Source organism: Pristiophorus japonicus, chromosome 21, assembly GCF_044704955.1.
Source record: "Pristiophorus japonicus isolate sPriJap1 chromosome 21, sPriJap1.hap1, whole genome shotgun sequence".
NCBI classification, from domain to species: domain Eukaryota; kingdom Metazoa; phylum Chordata; class Chondrichthyes; family Pristiophoridae; genus Pristiophorus; species Pristiophorus japonicus.
The window spans coordinates 70,123,606-70,149,564 of NC_091997.1; the positions used below are offsets into that span (position 1 = coordinate 70,123,606).

The window sequence follows — 25,959 nt, forward strand, 5'->3', positions numbered from 1 at the left end:
CCCCCCTCTCCCCCCTCTCACCTCCCCCTCTCCCCCTCTCACCTCACACCCCACCTCCCCCCTCTCCCCCCCTCTCTCCTCCCCCCTCCCCTCCCCCCTCTCACCTCCCCACCTCTCTCCTCCCTCCCCCCCTGTCTCCTCTCTCCTCCCCCCCTCCCCCCCTGTCTCCTCTTCCCTCCCCCCTCCCCCCTGTCTCCTCCCCCCCTCCCCCCTGTCTCTTCCCCCTCCCTCCCCCCCCCCCCTGTCTCTTCCCCCCCCTCTCTCCTCCCCCTCCCTCCTGTCTCCTCTCTCCTCCCCCCCTCCCTCCTCCCCCTGTCTCTTCCCCCCGTCTCTTCCCCCCCTCCCCCCTGTCTCTTCCCCCCCTCCCCCGTCTCTTCCCCCCCCCCTCCTGTCTCCTCTCTCCTCCCCCCCCGTCTCCTCCCCCCCTCCCTCCTCCCTCTGTCTCTTCCCCCCCTCCCCTGTCTCTTCCCCCCCCTCTCTCCTCCCCCCTCCCTCCTGTCTCCTCTCTCCTCCCCCCCCCCGTCTCCTCCCCCCCTCCCTCCTCCCCCTGTCTCTTCCCCCCCTCCCCTCCCCTCCCCCCTGTCTCTTCCCCCCCTCCCCTCCCCTCCCCTCCCCCCTGTCTCTTCCCCCCCCCTCTCTCCTCTCTCCTCTCTCCTCCCCCCTCTCTCTCCTCCCCCCTCTCTCTCCTCCCCCCTCTCTCTCCTCCCCCCTCTCTCTCCTCTCCTCCTCTCCTCCCTTCTCCTCTCTCTCTCCTCCCCCCCTCTCTCCTCCTCTCCTCCTCTCCTCCCCTCTCCTCTCTCTCTCTCCTCCCCCCTCTCCTCCTTCCCCCTCCCCCTCTCTCCTCTCTCTCCTCCCCTCCTCCCCCCCTCCCCCCCTCTCCTCTCTCTCTCTCTCCTCCCCTCTCCTCTCCTCTCTCTCTCTCCTCCCCCCCTCTCTTTCTATCTTCCTATCCCTCTCTCTCTCTCTCTCTCTCTCTCTCCCAGAGCACCCCCCAAACCCCCCCGGATAGCGCTGTGGGGAGCAAACTCGCATGACTTGGTCAATGTGGAATGGGCGAGCTGCCTTTTAACTGGGCTTCTCACCAGATTATAGACAGGGCCTAAAGTACCTTCCACACACACCGACACACCGACACACAGACACACAGACACAGACACAGACATACACATAGACACATAAACACAGACAGACGCACACACACACACATTTAGATGCACACACTTAGACGCACAGGCACATGCAGGCACACACATACTCACATACACACACATTATGGGTAACACACATGCAGATACAGACACACACGCAAGTGTTTTGTAGAGAAATTTCTCATTAGTCGTCTTTGTTGAGCAGCCTTGGTTTCCGAGCAGGGTTTAGACCTGTTAATTGGCCCTTTATTACAGGACGCTGAACCTGAATGTTGGATTAAATTCCTTGATTATATCAGTCTCCTTTTCTTTATTTAATTACTCAAAATGTTTTACAGCTGTTTCTGATTTTCGCTGGTCAGAATAGTCTCAGCTCATTTAGGCAATCAGGGTTGCCATGACATTTTTATTCCTCCTAATCATTACAGATAATTGATAAAATTGTGCTTTGGTAATCCCCAGTGTAAAGTCTAGCCGGCAAGACATTGGTTACTTCACTGGTGCTGGGTTGATGTTTTCGAGCAAGGTATTACATGAACTATGAATCTGGGGTAATATTACTTGTTTCTAATTCCTGACAATCTCAGGCACCTAAAAATAAATATGATGTGCTCCAGCTGCAGAAATACGTGAAGGTTCAATTCAGTGTTCAATAAAATTAATCTAATAAAAATGTTACATCTACAGCACATCTGTGTTCATATCATGTGTTGTACACCCCAGTGTCGGCTGTGGCTCAGTGGGTAGCACTTCCGCCTACCGCGTCAGAAGGTTGTGGGTTCAAGACCCACTCCAGGAACTGGAGCACAAAAATCTAAGTTGACACTCCCAGTGAAGTGCTGAGGGAGCGCTGCCCTGTCGGAGGTGCCGTCTTGTGGGTGAGACGTTAAACCGAGGCCCCGTCTGCCCTCTCGGATGGATGTAAAAGATCCCACGACACTATTTCGCAGAAGAGCAGGGGAGTTATCCCCGGTGTCCTGGGGCCAATGTTGAACCCTCAATCAACGTAACATAAACAGATTATCTGGGTCATTATCACATTGCTGTTTGTGGGAGCTTGCTGTGCGCAAATTGGCTGCTGTGTTTCCTATATTGCAACAGTGACCGCACTTCAAAAGTACATCATGGGATGTTCTGAGGTTGTGAAAGGTGCTATATAAATGCAAGTTCCTTCTTCCTTAGCAAGTATGTTGTGATTTTCTGTTGTATTCGCTGCAGCGATTGGTTTTGATCTGCTGAACCCACCCTCACTGGTTCAAACCCAGTGAATACTCATCAGTCTTAACCATGCGATTAAGGAGATTAATCCTTTTTTTGCGCCGTCATTGCAGAGTAGCTCATGAACTGATTATAGCCTCACAAAAATGGCACTAATGGAGGTCCATTAGTTTTGACCCAGATAACAGCACAGAATTCAACTTTAGTTGAATATATATGAACAGTACACTCTGCTTTGCTGCTCCCAGGGGTCGTACAGTACAAGCATGCTGAGCGATTTAGTGTCAAATTCTACAATACACTGAATTTCCATTGCTCCTAATGCTTCAAAGGAGAATTTCAAACTGACAAGCAACGTGTGAAGTTTTCAGTATTGTACAGAGGCGGCTATATATGTTCCCGGTCTGGCAACGCCTCGAATTTATCATTCTCATCCTTGTTTTCAAATCCTTCTATGGTCCTCGCTCCCTCCTACCTCTGTAACCTCCTCCAACCCTCCGAGATATCTGCACTCCTCCAATTCTGGCCTCTTGAGCATCCTCGATTTCCATCGCTCCACCATCGGTGGCCGTGCCTTCTGTTGCCTGGGCCCCAAGCTTCTGAATTCCCTCCCATAACCTCTCTGCCTCTCTTTTCTCCTTTAAGACAATCCTTAAAACCTACCTCTTTGACCAAGCTTTTGGTCGCCTGTCTTAATGAAGGCTGGAGAGAAAGGGAGGAGGATGGGTGGCAGAGGAGGATGGATGGGGGGGGACGGAGATGCGGAAAGGGGGGGGGGTGGAGGCGTTGGGGTAAGATGGTAAGTGGTGGGAGGGGTCGTGGGTTGGGGAAGGGGGGCATTATGGGGGGATAGGGAGGGGGTGGGTTATGTGTATTAGTTTGCAGGGGCGGTAGAGTGGGTGTTGTGAAGTGGGTAGGGGGAGAGCGGGTGGATGGTGATGTAGGGGAGGTAGGAATGGGTGTTGGGGGGGGGAGTGGGGAGGGATAGGGATGGGGCTGCAGGGGAGGGGGGTTATGGCGTGGGCCGAGGGAGGGGGTTGGAGGGGGGATGGGAATGGGTGTTGGGGAGGGGGTTGGATGGGGAAGGTGCATTGTGGGAAGGGGATTGGGCATGAATGGGGAGCATCCTTCGAGTTGAGAGGAGAAAGAGAGCAGCGTGGTGCTGGATCAGGGAGCGAGGTTGTGGCTAAAGTCCCGATGGTGAGGCCTCACCTGAAATATTGTGTTCAGTTCTGGTCTCCTAATCTGAGGAAGGTTGTTCTTGCTATTGAGGGAGTGCAGCGAAGGTTCACCAAACTGATTCCCGGGATGGCAGGACTGACATATGAGGAGAGACTGGATCGACTGGGCCTTTATTCACTGGAGTTTAGAAGAATGAGAGGGGATCTCATAGAAACATATAAAATTCTGATGGGATTGGACAGGTTAGATGCAGGAAGAATGTTCCCGATGTTGGGGAAGTCCAGAACCAGGGGTCACAGTCTAAAGATAAGGGGCAAGCCATTTAGGACCGAGATGAGGAGAAACTTCTTCACCCAGAGAGTGGTGAACCTGTGGAATTCTCTACCACAGAGAGTTGTTGATGCCAGTTCATTAGATATATTCAAGAGGGAGTTAGATATGGCCCTGATGGCTAAAGGGATCAAGGGGTATGGAGAGAAAGCAGGAAAGGGGTACTGAGGTGAATGATCAGCCATGATCTTATTGAATGGTGGTGCAGGCTCGAAGGGCCGAATGGTCTACTCCTGCACTATGTTTCTATGTTACATTGCTGTTTATGGGAGTTAATTGAAAACGTCAATAACTGATGATACTGCCACGATACCGAGGAGCGGAAAACATAAACCTATCTTTTGGGAGCGGATGTTTGGTTTGCAGTTTCGAGCATTCCAGTGCATCCCAGGGGAAGAAGGGACTGAGTGTAACGTAGCCAAGTTTGCTGACGATACAAAGATTGGAGGAAAAGCAATATGTGAGGAGAACACACAAAATCTGCAAAAGGACATAGACAGGCTAAGTGAATGAGCAAAAATTTGGCAGATGGAGTATAATGTTGGAAAGTATGAGGTCATGCACTTTGGCAGAAAAAATCAAAGAGCAAGTTATTATTTAAATGGAGAAAGATTGCAAAGTGCTGCAGTACAGCGGGACCTGGGGGTACTTGTGCATGAAACACAAAAGGTTAGTATGCAGGTACAGCAAGTGATCAGGAAGGCCAATGGTATCTTGGCCTTTATTGCAAAGGGGATGGAGTATAAAAGCAGTGAAGTCTTACTACAGATATATATATAAGGTATTGGTGAGGCCACACCTGGAATACTGCGTGCAGTTTTGGTTTCCATATTTACGAAAGGATATACTTGCTTTGGAGGTAGTTCAGAGAAGGTTCACTCGGTTGATTCCGGGGATGAGGGGGTTGACTTATGAGGAAAGGTTGAGTAGGTTGGGCCTCTACTCATTGGAGTTCAGAAGAATGAGAGGCGATCTTATCGAAACGTATAAGATTATGAGGGGGCTTGACAAGGTGGATGCAGAGAGGATGTTTCCACTGATGGGGAAGACTAGAACTAGAGGGTATGATCTCAGAATAAGGGGCCGCCCATTTACAACAGAGATGAGGAGAAATTTCTTCTCTCCTGAGGGTTGTAAATCTGTGGAATTCGCTGCCTCAGAGAGCTGTGGAAGCCGGGACATTGAATAAATTTAAGACAGAAATAGACAGTTTCTTAAACGATAAGGGGATAAGGGGTTATGGGGAGCGGACAGGGAAGTGGAGCTGAGTCCATGATCGGATCAGCCATGATCGTATTGAATGGCGGAGCAGGCTCGAGGGGCCGTATGGCCTACTCCTGCTCCTATTTCTTCTGTTGTTATAGGAAGGAATGCTCAGATTTGTTTCTGGAATGACTGCGGTGAATTGAAGTGTTTGGGATGTGTGGGGCCCCTCCCCGAGCCCCAGCCTCCACCTCCCGATTATCACAGCTCTTCATCCTCATGAAATCCCGTCGATTGATCCTGAGCCCGGATATCTGAAGCTTTTCTCAACCCTAATTACATTTTCATCTGTCATCACTCCTTGGCACGCCTTCCAAAAAAACCGTCCTGACACTTATTTGTTTCTGTGACCTCCAGTTATTTGGAACCGTCTGTGATCCACGTTTTTCATCAGGGATTTTTTTTAAAAAACTATTTTTTAATGCGATCAGAGAAACATGGGAGTGTTTATCTGCAATAGTTGAAAGAGCAGCTTGCTTACTCCCTCCTAACGCCTGTTACTGGACAGAGAATGAAAGGAGCTTTGCATTTTCTCTCAGAATACGTTTTCAGTTTTGTTCTCTGCCTCTTGGCGCTCCTCGTTTGTTGTCTCTCTCCCTCCCTTGTGTCCTTCTCTGTGGCTCTTGCATTGGCCTTTGTGTACATCGGGCTTCATGCTGTACAACAAAAATTATATATCCAGTTCTGACCAAGGGCCACAGACCTGAAACGTTAACTCTCTTTCTCGCTCCACAGATGCTGCCTGACCCGCTGAGATTTCCAGCATTTTCTGTTTTTAGTTCAGATTCCAGCATCCGCAGTGTTTCGCTTTTGCATTTATATATCGCCTGCAACGTCCCAAGGTGCTTCACAGGTGCGATTATCAAACAACATTTGACACCGAGCCACATGAGGAGACATTAGGGCAGGGCTTGGGCAAAGAGGTGGGTTTTAAGGAGCGTCTTGAAGGAGGAAAGAGAGATAGCGAGGTGGAGAGGTTTAGGGAGGGCGTTCCAGAGCTTGGGGCCCAGGCAGCAGAAGGCACGGCCACCAATGGTGGAGCGATTATAATCAGGGATGCTCAAGAGGGCAGAATTAGAGGACGCAGACATCTTGGGGGGTTTGGGGTGGGAAGAGGAGATCACAGAATAGTGTTCAAAATGACAAAACGATTTGATAGGGTAGATACAGAGAAACTATTTTCTCTGTGGTGGGAGTGACAAACAAAGGGGGTCATAACCTCAAAATTAGAGCCAGGCTGATAATGAGTGAAATCAGAAAGCACTTTTTCCACACAAATGGCGATAGAAATCTGGAACTGTCTCCCTCCCCAAAAAAGGCTGGAGGTCAATTGAAAATTCTAATACTAAGGTCGATAGATTTTTGTTGGGTAAGGGTATCGAGGGATATGGAACAACGGTGGATAGATGGAATTGAGGTACAGATCAGCCACGATCTCACTGAATGGTGGAGCAGACTCGAGTGGCTGAATGGCCGACTCCTGTTTGTATGTGAACTTTACACACCTGTGAGGATGCTCACAGTTTTGTAGAGCTGTTGAGAATTTCATTTAAGTTTAATGTCAAAAGTTTAATTTTGCTTAATGTGTCGATTTTAGTGCCCCCCTTTAATCAGGCTGTTACGTATGTAAACATTGTAACTGCCACCAGAGGGCGCAACTGTTGGAGGCCCAAGGGTCACCTGAACACCTTGTGCAAGGGAGTATAAAAGGTTGTCTGCCATGCTGCTTAGGCACTCTGGAGTTGTATTAAAGGTCACATCAGTTTTAGCTCACGGTATTCAGTCTTGTGGAGTTCTTCCACACTTAACACAGGGGGCACTGGATTATTGTTTCAATTTAAAATAGTTGTGAAGCTGTTGAGCTGGGAGTGGTTTAGGCAGTCACGTGATATACACAAGACTCAATAAAACCCCAACCAGTTGGGTTCGGGGGATCCACGATGGGGCAGGTGGTTGTGAGCCTGGTGGATGAACTGGTAATGTGCAGTGTGATTGTTAAACTTTTGCTAATAAACCAACTAGTTCTTAATAGCAGTGCATCGCTACGAATTCTTAAGCAAATAACCCATGAAGCAAATACATTGCAGAATGTTTAAAGCACTGCTGAATTTTAAATCTACCATCGTTCCAAACTGAACAAGTTTTTCCTTCAAATTGAAGACAAAAAAGGAACTGCTGGGAATATCTCACGGCACGGGCAGAATGTGTGTGGGAGCGCTCCCCGACATCACCCCTAAACGGCCCAGCGGATCACACGCTGTGCGGAGAGGGGGATGGGGAGGGGCGATGGCAGCACATTTCAGATTGCACGAGGACCTCTGACCTTGGTCGGCAGGTGGATTGTGGGTAATTCCCTTACAGACTGCTGACATAGTTTAATTAAGATTCCGCTTTTGAGCAGACGAAGTCCCTTTGGGGAGGCCGGTGATTATATTAGAATGAATTACTGAGGCGATTTTTTTTTTTAAGGGACTTGAAGGACACAAATTCATTTAAAGCGTGTTATTACATTTAAGCTTAATTTAAGCATATGAACATTTCAATGCAGGCTGAGTTGCAACGACCATTACCCAGTGTAGCGAGATTTGTCATTCATAAAAACCTGTGACAGTAAACTGAGGGATTGGAAGCAACATGATGCATATTAACAGAAGTCAGCAGAGCCACAATCCCCCTCGGTTTCCGCACGAGCATTTATTAAACGACAAGCAAGATTCGGATTCAGTAATAGAAAGCCGGAAAATGTAATCACTTTCAGGTGCTGTTTCGATTAAGAACCAAAATTATAGATTGATTATGTAAAGTAGTCACTGTTAAAATGGCTGGGTCTGTAAAACTGGCCCTTGAGGATCACAGCGTAGACTGATGAAGCACAGAGGGAGGCCGTTCGGCCCATTGTGCCTGTGCCGGCTCTTTGAAAGATTTTACATTTCTATAGCGCCTTTCACGACCACCGGACATCTCAAAGCGCTTTTGCAGCCAATGAAGTACTTTTGGAGTGTAGGCACTGTGGTAATGTACAAAACGCAGCAGCCAATTTGTGCACAGCAAGCTCCCACAAACAGCAATGTGATAATCACCAGATAATCTGCTTTTTTGTGATGTTGATTGAGGGATAAATATTGGCCCCCAGGACACCGGGGATAACTCCCTCTGCTCTTCTTCGAAATAGTGCCCTGGGATCTTTTACATCCACCTGAGAGAGCAGACGGGGCCTCGGTTTAACGTCGCTTTGCAATGACGGCACCTCCGACAGTGCGGCGCTCCCTCACTGGGAGTGTCAGCCTAGATTTTTTTGTGCTCAGGTTCCTGGAGTGGGACTTGAACCCACAACCTTCCGACTCAGAGGCGAGTGTGCTGCCCACTGAGTCACGGCTGACAGAGCTATTTGATTAGTCCCACTCCCCCTGCTCCCCCCCCCCACATCCCTGCGAGTTTTAACCTTCAAGTATGTTATGTATGCAATAAAGGTTCAAACTGAGTTCTGTTTAATTAAACAAGGTACAACCTTGCTTCTGCTTTATTTTGGCCCCAAGTGCCTGACTCACAAAATGGCTGGCCTTTTATACCAGAGCAGCACCATGTGCGTGCTGCTCAGTGGCCTCCAGCAATGGCACCATCTGGTGGCTACAAACAGCATGTACATACATGACAAAGTATTTATCCAATTCCTTCTTATACGTTACTATTAAATCTGCTACCACCGCCCTTTCAGGCAGCGCGTTCCAGATCACAACAACTCGCCGTGTAAAAAAAATTCTTCTCATCCCGTCTCTCTTTTTTTGTCAATGATCTTAAATCTGTGTCCTCGGATTACTGACCCTCCTGCCACTGAAAACAGTCTCTCTCTATCTACTCGGTCAACACCCCTCATCATTTTCAACACCTCTATTAAATCTCCCTTTAACTTTTCAAGGTCACTGGGCTAAAGTCTCTGTGGGAAATTGTGTCCGAGGTAGAGACGTAGAAGGTCGGGGCTGCCTCACGCAGGCATTTCAGGTCAACAGCGAATAGAACGATGTTTTAAAGCTTTTTCTGACTCTGCAGCAACTTGTGCGTCGGTTGGGCTGCGTGTGGGGGGCGGAGCTTGTCAATAGAGGCAGATGGTTACCTGGGGGTGGCCATGAATAGTCAATCTGCCCCATTGTTCACGTCTGGTGCAGCAGCAGAAGATGTGTGTGTGTAAATGTATCCATCGTCACTGCACGCTCACCTATTGGAAGGTTTATCTCTCTCTACATTACTACAGTGACTACACTCCAAAAGTACTTCATTGGCTGTAAAGTGTATTGGGACGTCTGGAGGTCATGAAAGGCGCTACATAAATGAAATTTCTTTCTCTCTTTCTCTTTCTCTCTCACTCGCTCTCTTTCTCTCTCTCTCACTCTCTTTCTCTCTCTCGTTCTCTTTCGCTCGCTCGCTCTCTTTCTCTCGCTCTCTTTCTCTATCTTACTTTCTTTTATCTTTCTCAACATCCTACCTGAGAGCCATTTGTTCTCCAGAAGCCTGTAAGAGATTAAATCATATTTTAGCCAGTTTATGCTATTCACAGACAATGCAACGTTGAATAAATGTCGCTGCTCTGTTGCCTTTGCTGGTTAAAGTGCGTCGTTGACCATGACGAGGCTTCTGGTGCTGTTCTATAGGGGAAGTCTACAGGGTGACTGGGGCTCCTATCCTCTGCTCCCCCCGTGCTCCTGTCCCCCACTCTCCCCATCCCCCGACCCCCACTCTCCCCATCCCCCTGTCCCCCATTCTCCCCACCCCCCCCACTCTCCCCATCCCCCTGTCCCCCATTCTCCCCATCCCCCTGTCCCCCACTCTCCCCATCCCCCTGTCCACCACTCTCCCCATCCCCCTGTCCCCCACTCTCCCCATCCCCCTGTCCCCCACTCTCCCCATCCACCCCCTCCACTCTCCTCATCCCCCTGTCCCCCACTCTCCCCATCCCCCTGTCCCCCACTCTCCCCATCCCCCTGTCCCCCACTCTCCCCCGTACCTCCCCCCACTCCACCCCCCCGCCCCCACTCTCCCTCCCACCGCTCTCCCCCCGCCGCGCTCCCCCCACTCTCCCCCTACCCCCCACCGCGCTCCCCCCCTCGTTCTGCCCCCCGCTCACCCCCCGTACTCCTCCCGCTCTCCGCGCCCCCCCCCCCCAAGTGCCTTGGCTCACATCAGGAAATTGTCCCAAATCAAAACTTACCGCGCAGATAATTGGTAATAGTAAGTGCCAAGTCTCAACAGCAACAGCAACAGCCGCTTGCATTTCTCTAGCACCTTTAACATCGTAAAATGTCCCAAGATGCTTCACAGGAGCGTTACACAATTTTCTTTTGACACCGAGCGTCATGAGGGGATATTAGGACAGGTGACCACAAGCTGGGTCAAAGAGGTCAGTTTTAAGGAGCATCTTAAAGGAGGAAAGAGAGTTGTTGAAGCTCAGGGAGGGAGTGCCGGAGCTTGGGGCCCAGGCCACAGAAGGCAGCAGCCCAACATTTAGGGTGTGAGTCGCTAAAATTTATGCGTGGGCTTCTTCTGAAGAGGGAGCGAATCCCCAAATGCGCACAGGTGAGTATACCTGAGATTTTGCCCATCAGCCAGGGAGCAAGGCTACAGGCAGCATCTGGCCACCTCACCTGGAGCTGACCCAGGCATAACAACAACAACTTGTATTTATATAGCGCTTTTAACATAGTGAAACATCCCAAGGTGTTCCGCAGGAGTGTTATAAGACAAAAAATTTGGCATCGAGCCACATAAATAGAAATTAGCGCAGCTGACCAAAAGCTTGGTCAAAGAGGTCGGTTTTAAGGAGCATCTTGAATGAGGAGAGTGAGGTAGAGAGGCGGAGAGGTTTAGGGAGGGAGTTCCAGAGCTTGGGGCCCAGGCAACAGAAGGCACGGCCACCGATGGTTGAGCGATTAAAATCAGGGATGTTCACGAGGGCAGAATTAGAGGAGCGTAGACATCTCTGGGGGGGGTTGTGGGGCTGGAGGAGATTAGAGATAGGGAGGGGCGAGGGCCATGGAGGGATTTGTAAACAAGGATGAGAATTTTGAAATCAAGGTGTTGTTTAACCCGGGAGCCAATGTAGGTCAGCGAGCACAGGGGGTGATGGGTGAGCGGGACTTGGTGCGAGTTAGGACACGGGCAGCGAGCACAGTGGGTGATGGGTGAGCGGGACTCTGTACGAGTTAGGACACGGGGGCAGTGAGCACAGGGGGTGATGGGTGAGCAGGACTCGGTGCGAGTTAGGACACGGGGCAGCGAGCACAGGGGGTGATGGGTGAGCGGGACTCAGTGCGAGTTAGGACACGGGCAGCGAGCACAGTGGGTAATGGGTGAGCAGGACTCGGTGCAAGTTAGGACACGGGGCAGCGAGCACAGGGGGTGATGGGTGAGCGGGACTCAGTGCGAGTTAGGACATGGGGCAGCGAGCACAGAGGGTGATGGGTGAGCGGGACTCGATGCGAGTTAGGACATGGGGCAGCGAGCACAGGGGGTGATGGGTGAGCGGGACTCGGTGCGAGTTAGGACACGGGCAGCCGAGTTTTGGATGACCTCAAGTTTATGTTGGGTAGAATGTGGGAGGCCAGCCAGGAGTGCATTGGAATAGTCAAGTCTAGAGGTAACAAAGGCATGGATGAGGGTTATAGCAGCGGATGAGCTGAGACAGGGGCAGAGACGGGCGATGTTACGGAGGTGGAAATAAGTGGTTTTAGTTATGTCACGGACGCGAAAATGGTAGCAAAGAGACTTTTTGCGTTTGTGTTTTAAAAATGAATATTCACTTGTTAATCCTGTTTGTTTGACATAACTTGTGGTGATAAATCTAAGACTGTCACTAATAAATCCAATAGGGAATTCAGGAGGAACTTCTTTCCCCAGAGAGTGGTGAGAATTTGGAACTCGCTGCCACAGGGAATGGTTGAGGCGAATAGTATCGATGCATTTAAGGGGAGGCTGGATAAACACATGAGGGAGAAGGGAATAGAGGAATGTGCTGATGGGGGTCAATGAAGAGGGCTGAGAGGAAGCGCGTGTGGAACATAAACACCGGCATGGACCTGTTGGGCCGAAAGGCCTGTTTCTGTGCTGTCGACTCCATGTAACTCTTAACCATGTAAAGCATCTGCGGCAGGAATATGATGCGATTATGATATTGAACAAAGCACTCTTACAGCTCCGCAGTGTATTTCTGCCATGCCTTGTGAGACTCCCAGAAATGGTCAGTGATATTTGGGGTAATCAGGAATGCACCGCACTCCCCGAGGGATATTCAGCCGGCCTGGGCACCGAGGCAGAGATTATTAAACATGTGGAAAGCTTCGTGACAACACGAAAGGATATACTTGCTTTGGAGGCAGTTCAGAGAAGGTTCACTCGGTTGATTCCGGGGATGCGGGGGTTGACTTACGAGGAAAGGTTGAGCAGGTTGGGCCTCTACTCATTGGAATTCAGAAGAATGAGAGGTGATCTTATTGAAACATATAAGATTATGAGGGGGGCTTGACAAGGTGGATGTAGCGAGGATGTTTCCACTGATGGGGGGAGACTAGAACTAGGGGACATAATCTTAGAATAAGGGGCCGCCCATTTAAAACTGAGATGAGGAGAAATTTCTTCCCTGAGATTTGTAAATCTGTGGAATTCACTGCCTCAGAGAGATTGGAAGCTGGGATATTGAATACATTTAAGACAGAGATAGACAGTTTCTTAAACGATAAGGGGATAAGGGGTTATGGGGAGCGGACGGGGAAGTGGACCTGAGTCCATGATCGGATCAGCCATGATCGTATTGAATGGCGGAGCAGGCTTGAGGGGCCGTATGGCCTATTCCTGCTCCTATTTCTTATGTTCTTATGTTACACATTGATCAACTTACAGCTCTTAAAGCATCTGAGCCTCCGACGCTCAAAATCACTGCTTTGCTATCGAACTAATTATAACGTTTATGACCGTCTTGTTGCTGTTTTTACAAGTCTTGCTTCTCAATCAGCACAATGCGAGGCACTCGGGCAAAACGACATTACAGTCAAAGAAGTGAGGAAAGACCTGTGGTTCCCAGAGCGATTCACCTCTCGGGAAGTCCAGCGACTGTTGTTCTGTCGGCAAACACAGCAGTTCATCACACTCAACGCTCTCCCACAGACACCAAGAGGCAAGGGAGCAGGGAATTTATGTTTGGTGGTGTTTGAGGGATGAGTGTTGGCTGGGAGAACTCCCTGTCCGTCATCAATGTGTGCCACGGGATCTTTAACAGGCAGGCGGCTTGACTTAACATCTTGCCTCTTGTAGTGCAGCACTCCCTCAGTGAACTAACCGTGGCAACACTCGCTTTCTAACCTCACACATGAAAAATGTCCACTTGATTGGGGTACTGGAGGCCTACGAGTCTGAGTGCAAGGAACGCCTGCAGGAGAGGAGAGGAGAGGAGAGGAGAGGAGGGGAGGGAGACATTTTAAATAAAAAGCAGATGCACACACACGTACACAGATACAGACATTCGTACATCGACGCACACACACATCATCGTCATAGGCGGTCCCTCGAACAAGGATGACTTGCTTCCACAAGTTCACAGATGTTTCAATGAAGGACCCGATGTTCCAATCCTGAACTCCAGTTGAAAGGGTGGAAGATGCCTGTGCGAGGATTTTTTAACGTGTGGTGACCGTTGCACATCAGCCACCACACGGGCTTGACGGAGCTAGGCCTTTATCCAGTGGCAAGGGTTAACCAGGACAACTGGAGACCTGCTCTGCACACGCACATATGTACACAGACTCACACGCTCATGCACACACACAAACACACACACGTGCACAGATACATACATGTACATAGACACAGGCACATACACACACGTAAATACATAGACGCATGCATGCGCGTGCACACACATACACACATGCACATGTATATAGACACACATGCGCACACGTACATGGATGCACACACATGGACACACACGTACATACATAGACACACGTACACACACGCACATACACAGACACAGACACACGCACACATACGCGCACATACATAGACACAGACATACACACACGTACACACACGCACATACATAGACACAGACATACACACACATGTACACACACGCACATACATAGACACAGACACACACACACATGCACACACACACACGCACAGAAGTCTCAGAATCACTGAAACGATGTTGGTCGGTGAGTCATTTCTGACCACGTTTAATTCAGCTAATAAACCCAGTTTCAGCCAGTGCTTATGTCAGCACTCATTATTTAAATAAAAACATCGGCAAAGAAACCAGCAGTCTCTGAAGGGTGGGGTGTTGGTGTGACTGCTGATAACAGAGCGTTTGGAGCAGAGACGGTCGAGAGGAGATTTGATCGAGGTGTTGAAAATCCACGAGGGGCCTGGACAGAGTAGAGAGAGAGAAACTGTTCCCATTGGTGGAAGGGTCGAGAACCAGAGGACGCAGATTGAAGGCAATTGGCAGAAGAACCAAAGGCGACACGAGGAAAAACGTTTTTCCGCAGCGAGTGGTTAGGATCTGCAATGTGCTGCCTGAGAGGGTGGTGGAGGCAGACTCAATCGCGGCTTTCAAAAGGGAGTTGGATAAGTACCTGAAGGAAAATAATTTACAGGACTACGGGGAAAGGATGGGGGGAGTGGGACTGGCTGAGAGTGGGCACGGGCACTGTCATGTATCCTACATGGCCACTGTTTGTACTATCACAAAGTGTGCCACCAGAGGGCACTGCAGTGGGAGACTTGTAGGTTACCTGTACAGGTGTGCCTGGCCTAGTATAAAAGGCAGGCCACCAGGTGTGATCCTCACTCTGGAGTTAACTAATAAAGGACTAAGGTCACTACAGTTCAATTACAACACATTGCCTTGTGGAGTCATTATCAGAGCATCTAAGGACACTACAGGCTCGACCGGCCAAATGGCCTCCTTCCGTGCTGTAACCTTTCTATGATTCTAGTACCTGTTTAAAGGAGACCTGTGGAGCGATATCAATGCTGGTGGCAGGTTTCTGTTGGCAAGAAGTTACCTCTCTCTCTAGTGACGTGCTGCATTAAGCAAAATTATTTCAGTTAGTTTCTGCAAAGAGTAACACCTGCTTTCTTGCTACTCTGTGACGTTCTAGTTTCACTGTTGTGATTTAAGTCCCTGTGTTCAGCTCCTGTCGAGTCAGGATCTGACATCTCGTGAGTCTCTCCTATTAAAATGCCTTTTAAAGGATATGAGGGGTAACCTTGCTGACGTGAAGCATTGACCGACAGACGCGTGCGTTTGCAGCTGGGACTGTATGGCTAAGTTCTCCCATTCTCCGAGCTGTGCTCGCCCCGGTGCAAGCCAGCCGTGACTCAGTGGGCAGCACACTCAGCTCTGTGTCAGAGGGTAATGGGTTCAAATCCCACTCCAGAGACTTGAGCACATAAATCTAGGCTGACACTCCCAGTGCTGAGGGAGCGCCGCACTGCCGGAGGTGCCGTCTTTCGGATGAGACGTTAAACCGAGGCCCCGTCTGCTCTCTCAGGTGGACGTAAAAGATCCCGTGGCATTATTTCAAAGAAGAATGGGGGAGTTATTCCTGGGGCCAATATTTATCCCTCAATCAACATCACTAAAACAGACGATCTGGTCATTATCACATTGCTGTTTGTGGGAGCTTGCTGTGCGCAATTTGGCTGCTGCATTTTCCACATTACAAGACTTGCATTTATATAGCGTCTTTTAGGACCACCGGACATTCCAAAGCGCATAACAGCCAATGAAGTACTTTTTAAAGTGCAGTCACTGTTGTAATGTGGGAAGCTGGGCCTGAGGGAGAGGAGGGTTTATTTTTATTTAAAAAAAGAGCACCGAACCAGCGTGGAAGATTTCTACACGGAGCAAGCGAGCCCTAAGTTTCGCAGCCGGGCGCTGTTGACGGTAAGCCCAGGCTCGGCGTGACCTTCCGCGGTTCGGAAAACTCTTTGTTCCGGCACCGGTCAGGTTCCCGGAGGGGTGCCGGACCAGAGAGGTCCAACCTCAAAGAGCCCAAGACTGAGCAACATTAACAACGCTGGAAGTCACGTCGGAATTGTGAGGGAGAAAATAAGGTTCGCTTACCAGTAGCTTGCAACGCATTTGCAGGAACAGTCCAGGGATGGAATCTAAAAATATAATAAGGCATTGTCATTTTTTAATGAGAATTACAAAACTCAGACACAACTGGAATTATACTCAGTAATTGCTAACATCCTGATTGTGCCAGGTGGGTGACAGACAGGGACTGTGGCAGAATTGGATGTTAATCCTTATGAATGCAAAACTCATTAGGGACTGGCAGCAGTGAGAGTTATTAGTCGCACAATCATTTATGTAAACAGATTACTACCCGGTCCTAAGTGAGCAGGCACATGATGAGGAGAACATCGTGCAGTGTACGGTGGCCATTACTCAGCTGCATTAAAGACTTAGAACATAAGAACATAAGAAATTGGAGCAGGAGTTGGCCATTCGGCCCCTCGAGCCTGCTCCGCCATTCAATAAGATCATGGCTGATCTGATCATGGACTCAACTCCACTTTCCTGCCCGATCCCCTTGACTCCCTTATCGTTCAAAAATCGGTCCATCTCCTCCTTAAATATATTCAATCGGAGCAGGCCGGGGAGCGGAAGGAGCAGTGTGTCGGTGTACCACTCCAGGGAGCAGCACGTGCTGGAGCAGGAGAGCGACGGCAGTGAAAAGTGACGTCACCAAGGTCCAGGTCGATGATTGGAGCGTGGGCAGGTACAGCAGGAGCGGCGAGGTCGGGGGCGAAGGAGCGGCGAGAGACTGTAGAGGGACGTGACCGGGGCCCAGGAGAGGTGTGAGTTCGGGGCCCAGAAGAGGCGAGGGCCCAGGGGCAGCAGGGGCCCAGCCCACACTGCGATATGTGCGCGCACTAGGTCCGTGCAGCAGAGCAGGTCTCCAGTCGTCTTGGGTAATCCTTGCCACTGGACCAAGACCTAGCTCTGTCAAGCCCATGTGGTGGCTGGTGTGCAATGTTAAAAAAATCCACACACAGGCATCTTCCACCCTTCAGGATGTAGTTCAGGACCTGGAATATTAGGTCCTTCATTAAAACACCTGTGAACTCTTCCCTTTTTGGCGTGGAAGCAAGTCATCTTCGTTTTGAGGGATTGCCTATGATATAAGTTCTTTCATCCTTACACCCAGCAGTAATTACTTGCAGTGGATTTGCATACTTCAGACCAGCACTAAGACGCCCACCAAACTCAAGGCAGAAGATACCCATAACTTGGCACTACATTGGGCCCGTCGCTAGGAGCGAACACAGGGTGGCTGCTGGAGTGATGCTGCACTGATACTGTCGGTATGGCTGTTCCGAGATTGAGGGAGGAGGTGCATAGTTGGGGTGGAACATGTGGCCAGTGTTGTACCTGATCTGGAGATCATTGAGGCCAACACTGGGTGCTCGTCACAACCATAGAATTACATACAATATTACAGAGAATTACTTAGAACATAACACAGAATTACATAGAACATACAGCACAGAAATCGGCCATTCGGCCCATCTACTCCACACGCGTCTCCTCCCATTCCATCCACCTCACCTCCGCCTTTAATAATAATAACTTTTATTTATATAGCGCCTTTAACATAGTAAAACGTCTCAAGCAGCTTCACAACAGTGTTACAGACAAACAGATAAATTTGACACCAAGCCACAGAAGAAATTAAGGCAGATGATCAAAAGCTTGTTTAAAAGTATTGTGTATAGAAGAACTCCACGAGGCTGAGTACTGAGAGCTAAACTTAGTGTGACCTTAGTCTTCTTTAGTACAACTCCAGAGTGCCTAAACAACACGGCAACCAACCTTTTATACTGGCCCTGCACGTGTGTGCAGGTGACCATTAGGACTCCAACAGTCGCGCCCTCTGGTGGCAAGTATTACATAGTTACATAACAAAACGAGGTAGGTTTTAACGAGCGTCTTGAAGAAGGAAAGAGAGATGGAGAGGTTTAGGGAGGGAGTCCCAGAGTTGGGGCCCATGCAGCATATCTTTTCATTCTCTTTTCTCTCATGGCTTAATCTGCTTTTATATTGCCGTGGTGGCTGCCAAGGTGCAGGTCTTGCGCGCAAATCATATCCCAAAGATTTTATACTTCGTGGCAGCGATGGATTTTTGAGCCAGATCGCCATGCTGGTCTGCAGAACCCCTCGTTCTGCCCGATGTTGTAATATGATGGACTTTATTACCATTCGCAGTGGGGGTATCTCGGTTGGATTCCCAGTGTTGGGCTGCTACAGTTTGGCCACCCATGATGCAATTAATATGGTCATTTAAAAAAAAAAAAAATCGACCGTTGGTTGTCGTTGTATTCCCTCGAGGAACAGTGCGAAGCAGTGGAATGATTCATAGGCAGAATAACAGTCCGACAAGGTGACGTTTTTATTGTTTTCATATCTTTCATATCATAGGTTCACCAGACTGATTCCTGGGATGGGTGGATTGTCCTATGAGGAGAGATGGAGTAGACTGGGCCTATATTCTCTAGAGTTTAGAAGAATGAGAGGTGATCTGATTGAAACATACAAAATTCTTACAGGGCTTGACAGGGTAGATGCAGGGAGGATGTTTCCCCCCGGGCTGGGGAATCTAGAACCAGGGGTCACAGTCTCTGGATAAGGGGTCAGCCATTTAGGATTGAGATAAGAAGAAACTTCTTCACTCATAGGGTGGTGAATCTTTGGAATTCTCTACCCCAGAGGGCTGTGGATGCTCAGTCGTTGAATATATTCAAACACAGAGATCGATAGATTTTTGGATATTAAAGGAATCAAGGGATATGGGGATCGGGCGGGAAAGTGGAGTTGAGGTCGAAGATCAGCCGTGATCTTATTGAATCAGGCTCGAGGGGCCGAATGGCCGACTCCTGCTCCTAATTCTTATGTTATGTTCTTGCTGACGGGCCTGTTGTATATTTCTGGCACTTTCTATTGTTCTTGCAGAATACTAACCTGTGTAAGGCTGAATAAGTGATTGATTTGTAAAGGTACGACAAAACACTGTGCTGCGCTCTGTCTGTCTGCTTTCTATGCTGATAAGAAGCGAGCTGTCAGCCCTTGCTGTCTGCCCTGCAGTGTCCGTCCATTAGCCGACCGATTTTACCATCTCCCAAGGTCTCCAAAGAGGAGCAGGCCCCAGAGGTGAGCTAATTGCCCCTCCGCGAACTGCCGGCTTACTTTCATATCACTTAACCTGAGGGACAGGGGAAAAAAAAAACAGACGAGGCATTGATTCCACTCGATGCCACGTGAGCTGAATTTAGATAAGCCACCCCCCACCAAAAAACAAACAACGGGTCCCGCATTATCACTTAGCCCCTCATCGAATGTCAGGCAGGAAACTGGTTCAGATCCAGCACGCATGACATCGAAAGATAAGCGTTGTGATAAGCGCAAGTGGAAATGGGCTGAGATCAGATCCAGCGTGCCTTTGCCCATATTGAGTGGGATTAGGTGACCGATCACACACGATAATCGTTTTGTTTAAAGCGAGAGCCGTCTGTGTACAGATAAACAGCGGATCCATTGCAAGGCATTTAGCATTCAGTGCACGGAGCTCAGCTCATTACAGCTTACCCCGCCCCCACCCCAGGCTGCTTTTCATTGTCCTTAATCCTCCAGTCCGAATCAAAAAAAAAACATACGCTAAAAATATTATTTCTGTCTCGCTGCACCTTGTGAAAGGTATCCGTGTGTTGAAGTCGTGCAGGGTGCTTTCAGAGATGTCCCTGTTAGCCCGTTCTACTATTTTAAGCAAGGACGTTAGTTTTACGTGATTTAACCCGTTTAATTAAATAGCAGACAACAACAACTTAAATTTATATAGCGCCTTTAACGTTAGTAAAGCGTCCCAAGTCGCTTCACAGCAGCGTTATAAGACAAAACAGATAAATTTGACACCGAGCCACATAAGAAGAAATTAGGGCAGGTTGGTCAAAGAGGTCGGTTTTAAGGAGCGTCTTGAAGGAGGAAAGAGAGGTAGAGAGGCGGAGAGGTTTAGGGAGGGAGTTCCAGAGCTTGGGGTCCAGGCAACAGAAGGCACGGCCACCGATGGTGGAGCGATTATAATCAGGGATGCTCAGGAGGGTAGAATTTGTGTCGAGACAGAGGTGTCTTGTCTGGATGCAACACTATAAAGGCCGGGCCTGATTTGAAGCCATGCTTAACATAAAGGGATTGGGAGGAGTAATATTGAGTATGATGAACAGTTTAGGAGTCATGCCAAAACAAATCGTGATTTGAACGCGGTTGTTGAACACAACAAATACTGGCCTCGGAGCAAGTGCAGAGCAGGTTCACCAGAATGATACCCGGATTAAATTACGAGGAGAGATTACACACATTAAGGTTGTATTCCCTAGAATTTAGAAGGTTAAGGGATGACTTGATCAACGTTTTCAGGATATTAAGGGGAACAGCTAGGGGTAGATAGAGAGAAACTATTTCTGCTGGTTGGGGATTCTAGGACTAGGGGCACGGTCTAAAAATTAGAGTCAGACCTTTCAGGAGTGAAATTAGGAAACACTTCTACACACAAAGGGTGGTAGGATTGGAACTCTCTTCCGCAATTGATGCTAGATCGATTTTAAATTTACATCTGAGATTGATAGATTCCTGTTAACCAAAGATATTAAGGGGCCAAAGGTGGGTAGATGGGGTAAGATCACAGAGCAGCCATGATCTCATTGAATGGAGGGATGAGCTGAATGACCTACATCTGTTCCTATGTTCCTCCTATGTACTCCCTGTGGCAGCGAGTACCACATTCTCACCACTCTCTGGGTAAAGAAGTTCCTCCTGAATTCCTTATTGGATTTATCAACAAGTAACGTTCCCTGCCGCGTAGCTCTCTCGGATCTAACTGAATGGTGGAACAGGCTCGAGGGGCTGAATGGCCTCCTCCTGTCCCTGTGTTCCAAGGATATAGGGTAGTTTATCGTTTTTACACATGTCCCTTTGTGCAGTTATCGCAGGGGCAAATTCAGTGTTCTCAACGCACTTGAACTGCAGACTGACTGCGGGGCATATAAACGCTTTGCGGATGACACTAAGTTGGGTGGCAGTGTGAGCTGCGAGGAGGATGCTATGAGGCTGCAGAGCGACTTGCATAGGTTAGGTGAGTGGGCAAATGCATGGCAGATGAAGTATAATGTGGATAAATGTGAGTTTATCCACTTTGCAGGTAAAAACAGAGAGACAGACTATTATCTGAATGGTGACAGATTAGGAAAAGGGGAGGTGCAACGAGACCTGGGTGTCATGGTACATCAGTCATTGAAAGTTGGCATGCAGGTACAGCAGACGGTTAAGAAAGCAAATGGCATGTTGGCCTTCATAGCGAGGGGATTTGAGTACAGGGGCAGGGAGATGTTACTACAGTTGTACAGGGCCTTGGTGAGGCCACACCTGGAGTATTGTGTACAGTTTTGGTCTCCTAACTTGAGGAAGGACATTCTTGCTATTGAGGGAGTGCAGCGAAGATTCACCAGACTGATTCCTGGGATGGCGGGACTGACATATCAAGAAAGACTGGATCAACTGGGCTTGTATTCACTGGAGTTCAGAAGAATGAGAGGGGATCTCATAGAAACGTTTAAAATTCTGACGGGTTTAGACAGGTTAGATGCAGGAAGAATGTTCCCAATGTTGGGGAAGTCCAGAACCAGGGGTCACAGTCTAAGGATAAGGGATAAGCCATTTAGGACCGAGATGAGGAGAAACTTATTCACCCAGAGAGTGGTGAACCTGTGGAATTCTCTACCACAGGAAGTTGTTGAGGCCAATTCACTAAATATATTCAAAAAGGAGTTAGATGTAGTCCTCACTACTAGGGGGATCAAGGGGTATGGCGAGAAAGCAGGAAGTGGGTACTGAGGTTGCATGTTCAGCCATGAACTCATTGAATGGCGGTGCAGGCTCGAAGGGTCAAATCGCCTGCTCCTGCATCTATTTTCTATGTTTCTATGTTTCTATGTTGAAACTCACTATAAGGTGGGGGGACGCAACAGAAAGGGGAGTCTTTACCCAGCAAGCCTGGCACCGTTGCACTGTGGGATGTGTTCTCAAGCTCCAATCCTGGGATACTCAGCTCGGCAGCCAGAAAGGGTCTTTCTCACTCTGTCCCCTTCATTCCTGTCCTCTGTGACCTTAGACATTCAAGTGTCCGAACCTCATTGTGGCTCTACTCGGAACTCCTTCACGGCAAACGAGCCAAAGGTGGGCAGAGAAAACGTTGCAAGGACACCCTCAAAGCCTCCATGATAAAGTGCGACATCCTCACCGACACCTGGGAGTCCCTGGCCAAACACCGCCCTACGTGGAGGAAGTGCATCCGGGAGGGCACTGAGCATCTCGAGTCTCGTCGCCGAGAGCATGCAGAAATCAAGCGCGGGCAGCGGAAAGAATGTGTGGCAAACCTGTCCCACCCACCCCTTCCCTCAACGACTATATGTCCCACCTGTGGCAGGGACTGTGGTTCTCGCATTGGACTGTTCAGCCACCTAAGGACTCATTCTAAGAGGCTTATAGTCACTGGAATTTAGAAGAATGAGAGGGGATCTGATAGAAACATATAAAATTCTGACGGGATTGGACAGGTTAGATGCAGGAAGAATGTTCCTGATGTTGTGGAAGTCCAGAACTAGGGGTCACAGTCTAAGGATAAGGGGTAAGCCATTTAGGACCGAGATGAGGAGAAACTTCTTCACTCAGAGAATTGTGAACCTGTGGAATTCTCTACCACAGAAAGTTGTTGAGGCCAGTTCGTTGGATATATTCAAAAGGGAGTTAGATGTGGCCCTTACAGCTAAAGGGATCAAGGGGTATGGCGAGAAAGCAGGAATGGGGAACTGAAGTTACATAATCAGCCATGATCATATTGAATGGTGGTGCAGGCTCGAAGGGCCGAATGGCCTGCTCCTGCATCTATTTTCTATGTTTCTATGTTTCTAAGAGTGGAAGCAAGTCTTCCTCGATTCCGAGGGACTGCCCACGATGATGATGGCCAGTCAGTAACAGCAAGCTTACATAATGATTCTGAATACAATCAGAAGACTATTTGAGGTCTGTTCCAATTACTGTGCTGATTTCTTCCATTGGCAAAGAATGAAATACAGAAATCGAATTGACAGATAGGGCCGAGAGTTACAATTCAAATGATGAGGGGTTTTGACAAAGTAAATAGGGAGAAACGGTCTCCACAGGGAAGGGCCGGTGACCAGAGAAGACAAATTTAAAACAATTGACAAAAAGGCCAAGGGGGCGATGAGGGTTGTCTTTACTCAGCGAGGTGTTGTGATCGGGAATGCGCTGCCTCGAGGGGCGGTGGAACCAGATTCAATAGTAACTTTCAAAAGGGAGCTGGATAAATACTTGAAAAAGAAGCTTTTTCAGGGCTGTGGGGATAGAGCAGGGGGGGGAGGGGTGGCGCTCATTGGATTACTGTTTCACAGTGTCAGGTGTGGCTCAGTGGGCAGCACTCTCGCTCCTGAGTCAGAAGGTTGTGGATTCAAGTCCCACTCCAGAGACTCGAGCACATAAATCTAGGCTGACACTCTTAGTGCAGTGCTGAGGGAGCGCTGCACTGTCGGAGGAGCAGTACTGAGGGAGCTCCGCACTGTCGGCGGGGCAGTACTGAGGGAGCGCCGCATTGTCGGAGGGGCAGTACTAAGGGAGCACTGCACTGTCAGAGGGGCAGTACTGAGGGAGCTCTGCACTGTCGGAGGGGCAGTACTGAGGGAGTGCTGCACTGTTGGAGGGGCAGTACTGAGGAAGTGCCGCACTGTCAGAGGTGCTGTCTTTCGGATGAGATGTTAAACCGAGGCCCCGTCTGTTCTCTCAGATGGATCTAAAAGATCCTGGGGCACTATTTCGAAGAAGGGCAGGGGAGTTATCCCCGGTGTCCTGAGACCAATATTTATCCCTCAATCAACGTAACAAAAACAGATTATCTGGTCATTATCACATTGCTGTTTGTGGGCGTTTGCTGTACGGAAATTGGCTGCTGTGTTTCCCACATTGCAACAGTGACTACACTTCAAAAAGTACTTCATTGGCTGTAAAGCACCTTGTGACGTCCGGTGGTCAGGATAGACGCTATATAAATGCAAGTCCTTTTGAAATATAAATTCAATGGCAGCTGAAATCCTGCATTTTCCTCATGGTTTGAGGAATGCAGCAGTCCCGTGACATGAGAAACCCCTTATTCCCCACTCATAGAACAAGTTTGTTTCCATGGTGACCTCAAGAGTCTTAATTAACCTCCCTTCCCCGCACCACCCCGTGTTCAGCCACACCGAGGCCGTGTATTACCAGCTGTTGCTAAGGAAAGGTTGTGTTGTAGCGACCGAAAGAGGTGGGCTGACAGAGCACTCATTGTGCGTCCGAGAACAGAGTGCAATAATAAGCGTGGCAGGGAGCCCGAGCCTTTGGGGATCAAGTGATTTCCCGCAGCAGTGCGGCTGGAGAAGGCTATTCTGTTTGCAGAGAATGAGGAGGCAATTTATTGTCGGGCTCACCTTCCAACTAACATCCTACTAACGCCGTTTGCCCAGAAATAGATGCTTGAAATGTTGCATCCGTGTCATGATTGGGTTAGTGCTTTTGTTGCTTTGTCTGTCCGAGCTCAAGTGTGCGAGCGGTTGCTATTGTGAACACAAATCAATATTTGATCCCGGTGGTATCCGGGTAAGCTGCAACCTGGCAACCCTTCACAGGCGGGCTGCGGACATGACTCGGGCACCTGAGCAAGTTGGCTTGCTGCGTGCCTCGGGTGCTCTGCGCAGGAGAGCAGGGGCACCGCGAGCCCCAAGTTTTGGGAAGTTTTATTTGAGGGGGTGAAAGGCTGGCTGGCCCTGATACGCAGAATGCCGTGAAATGGCCGCATACTACAGGCCCCACACAACAACTGTGAGTAATCGGCACAGCACGCCGACACTGGCCTGTGCAGCAAATTCCATCTTTTAAGGAAGTTGTCTCTGAATTTCCGGGCCGTCTTTGGGTGGGAAATTCGTTACCGCCCATTTTGAGGCGTTAACCCGGGCGGAGCGGTAAGCGCAGCTCCTTGGAAAAGGTTTGCGCCTCCCGCCGAGAAATTCGCCAATCGGGCCACGAGCTGCCGGGGCGTTAAATCAGCCGCGACACATTTGACCTGGTTGGCGGTGGGGGCGCTCTAACGGAAATGCTCGCGTTAAATTTAGGAATCTATTGCGCATGCTCCAAAGTCCCGATTTGAAATCCCGGGAAAAGCCGAGACTTAAAGGCGCGATGTAGCAATGCACCCGTTAAAAGTTTTCAAAACCACTCGCTTTCAGCCCGTACTGTTGTGTCTGTCTGCTGCTGCAAACTGAGAGGCTCACGCTCCGTGCTGTGTGTAAACGTTGCACTGAGTGTGACCTCCGAGGGGAAACACATCCTCATCCCTTTAAATGGCCGCCAGTTAACGGCTCTACAAGCCTGCGCCCACTGTTTTTTCAGACGTGGTTAGTGGCGGGCGCTAAATGAGGACTGAATTTAGTGAGTGGGGCGTTAGCGGGATCATTGCACCCCGAGTGACGTCAGGCTCGGAGTGATAGTCAGCAGCTAGGCACTGGCGCTTGCTGCACCGGTTAGCCCTCAGCTGAATTTTCCGGCGGGGTGCTAAACGCTGCACGCCCGGTCTGTGCCGCAAGTTTCCACGATTCTGCGACACGATTGCGATCTCGCTGCGGTGGTGCAAAGGCTCCACAAAGACAACGGGAGCGAGACGCA

The 25,959-nt window shown here is 49.3% G+C and overlaps 1 protein-coding gene across 1 annotated transcript in view; it reads left to right on the forward strand.

Annotated features, from left to right (window-relative positions):
• The window catches only part of ccdc33 (coiled-coil domain containing 33), a 282,778-nt gene that overhangs the window by 197,619 nt on the left and 59,200 nt on the right, over positions 1–25,959 (forward strand). Inside the window, exon 15 of the mRNA XM_070863959.1 lies at positions 16,144–16,250. Coding sequence (XP_070720060.1) covers positions 16,144–16,250 — 107 coding nt within the window. The remainder of the gene's footprint in view (positions 1–16,143; positions 16,251–25,959) is intronic.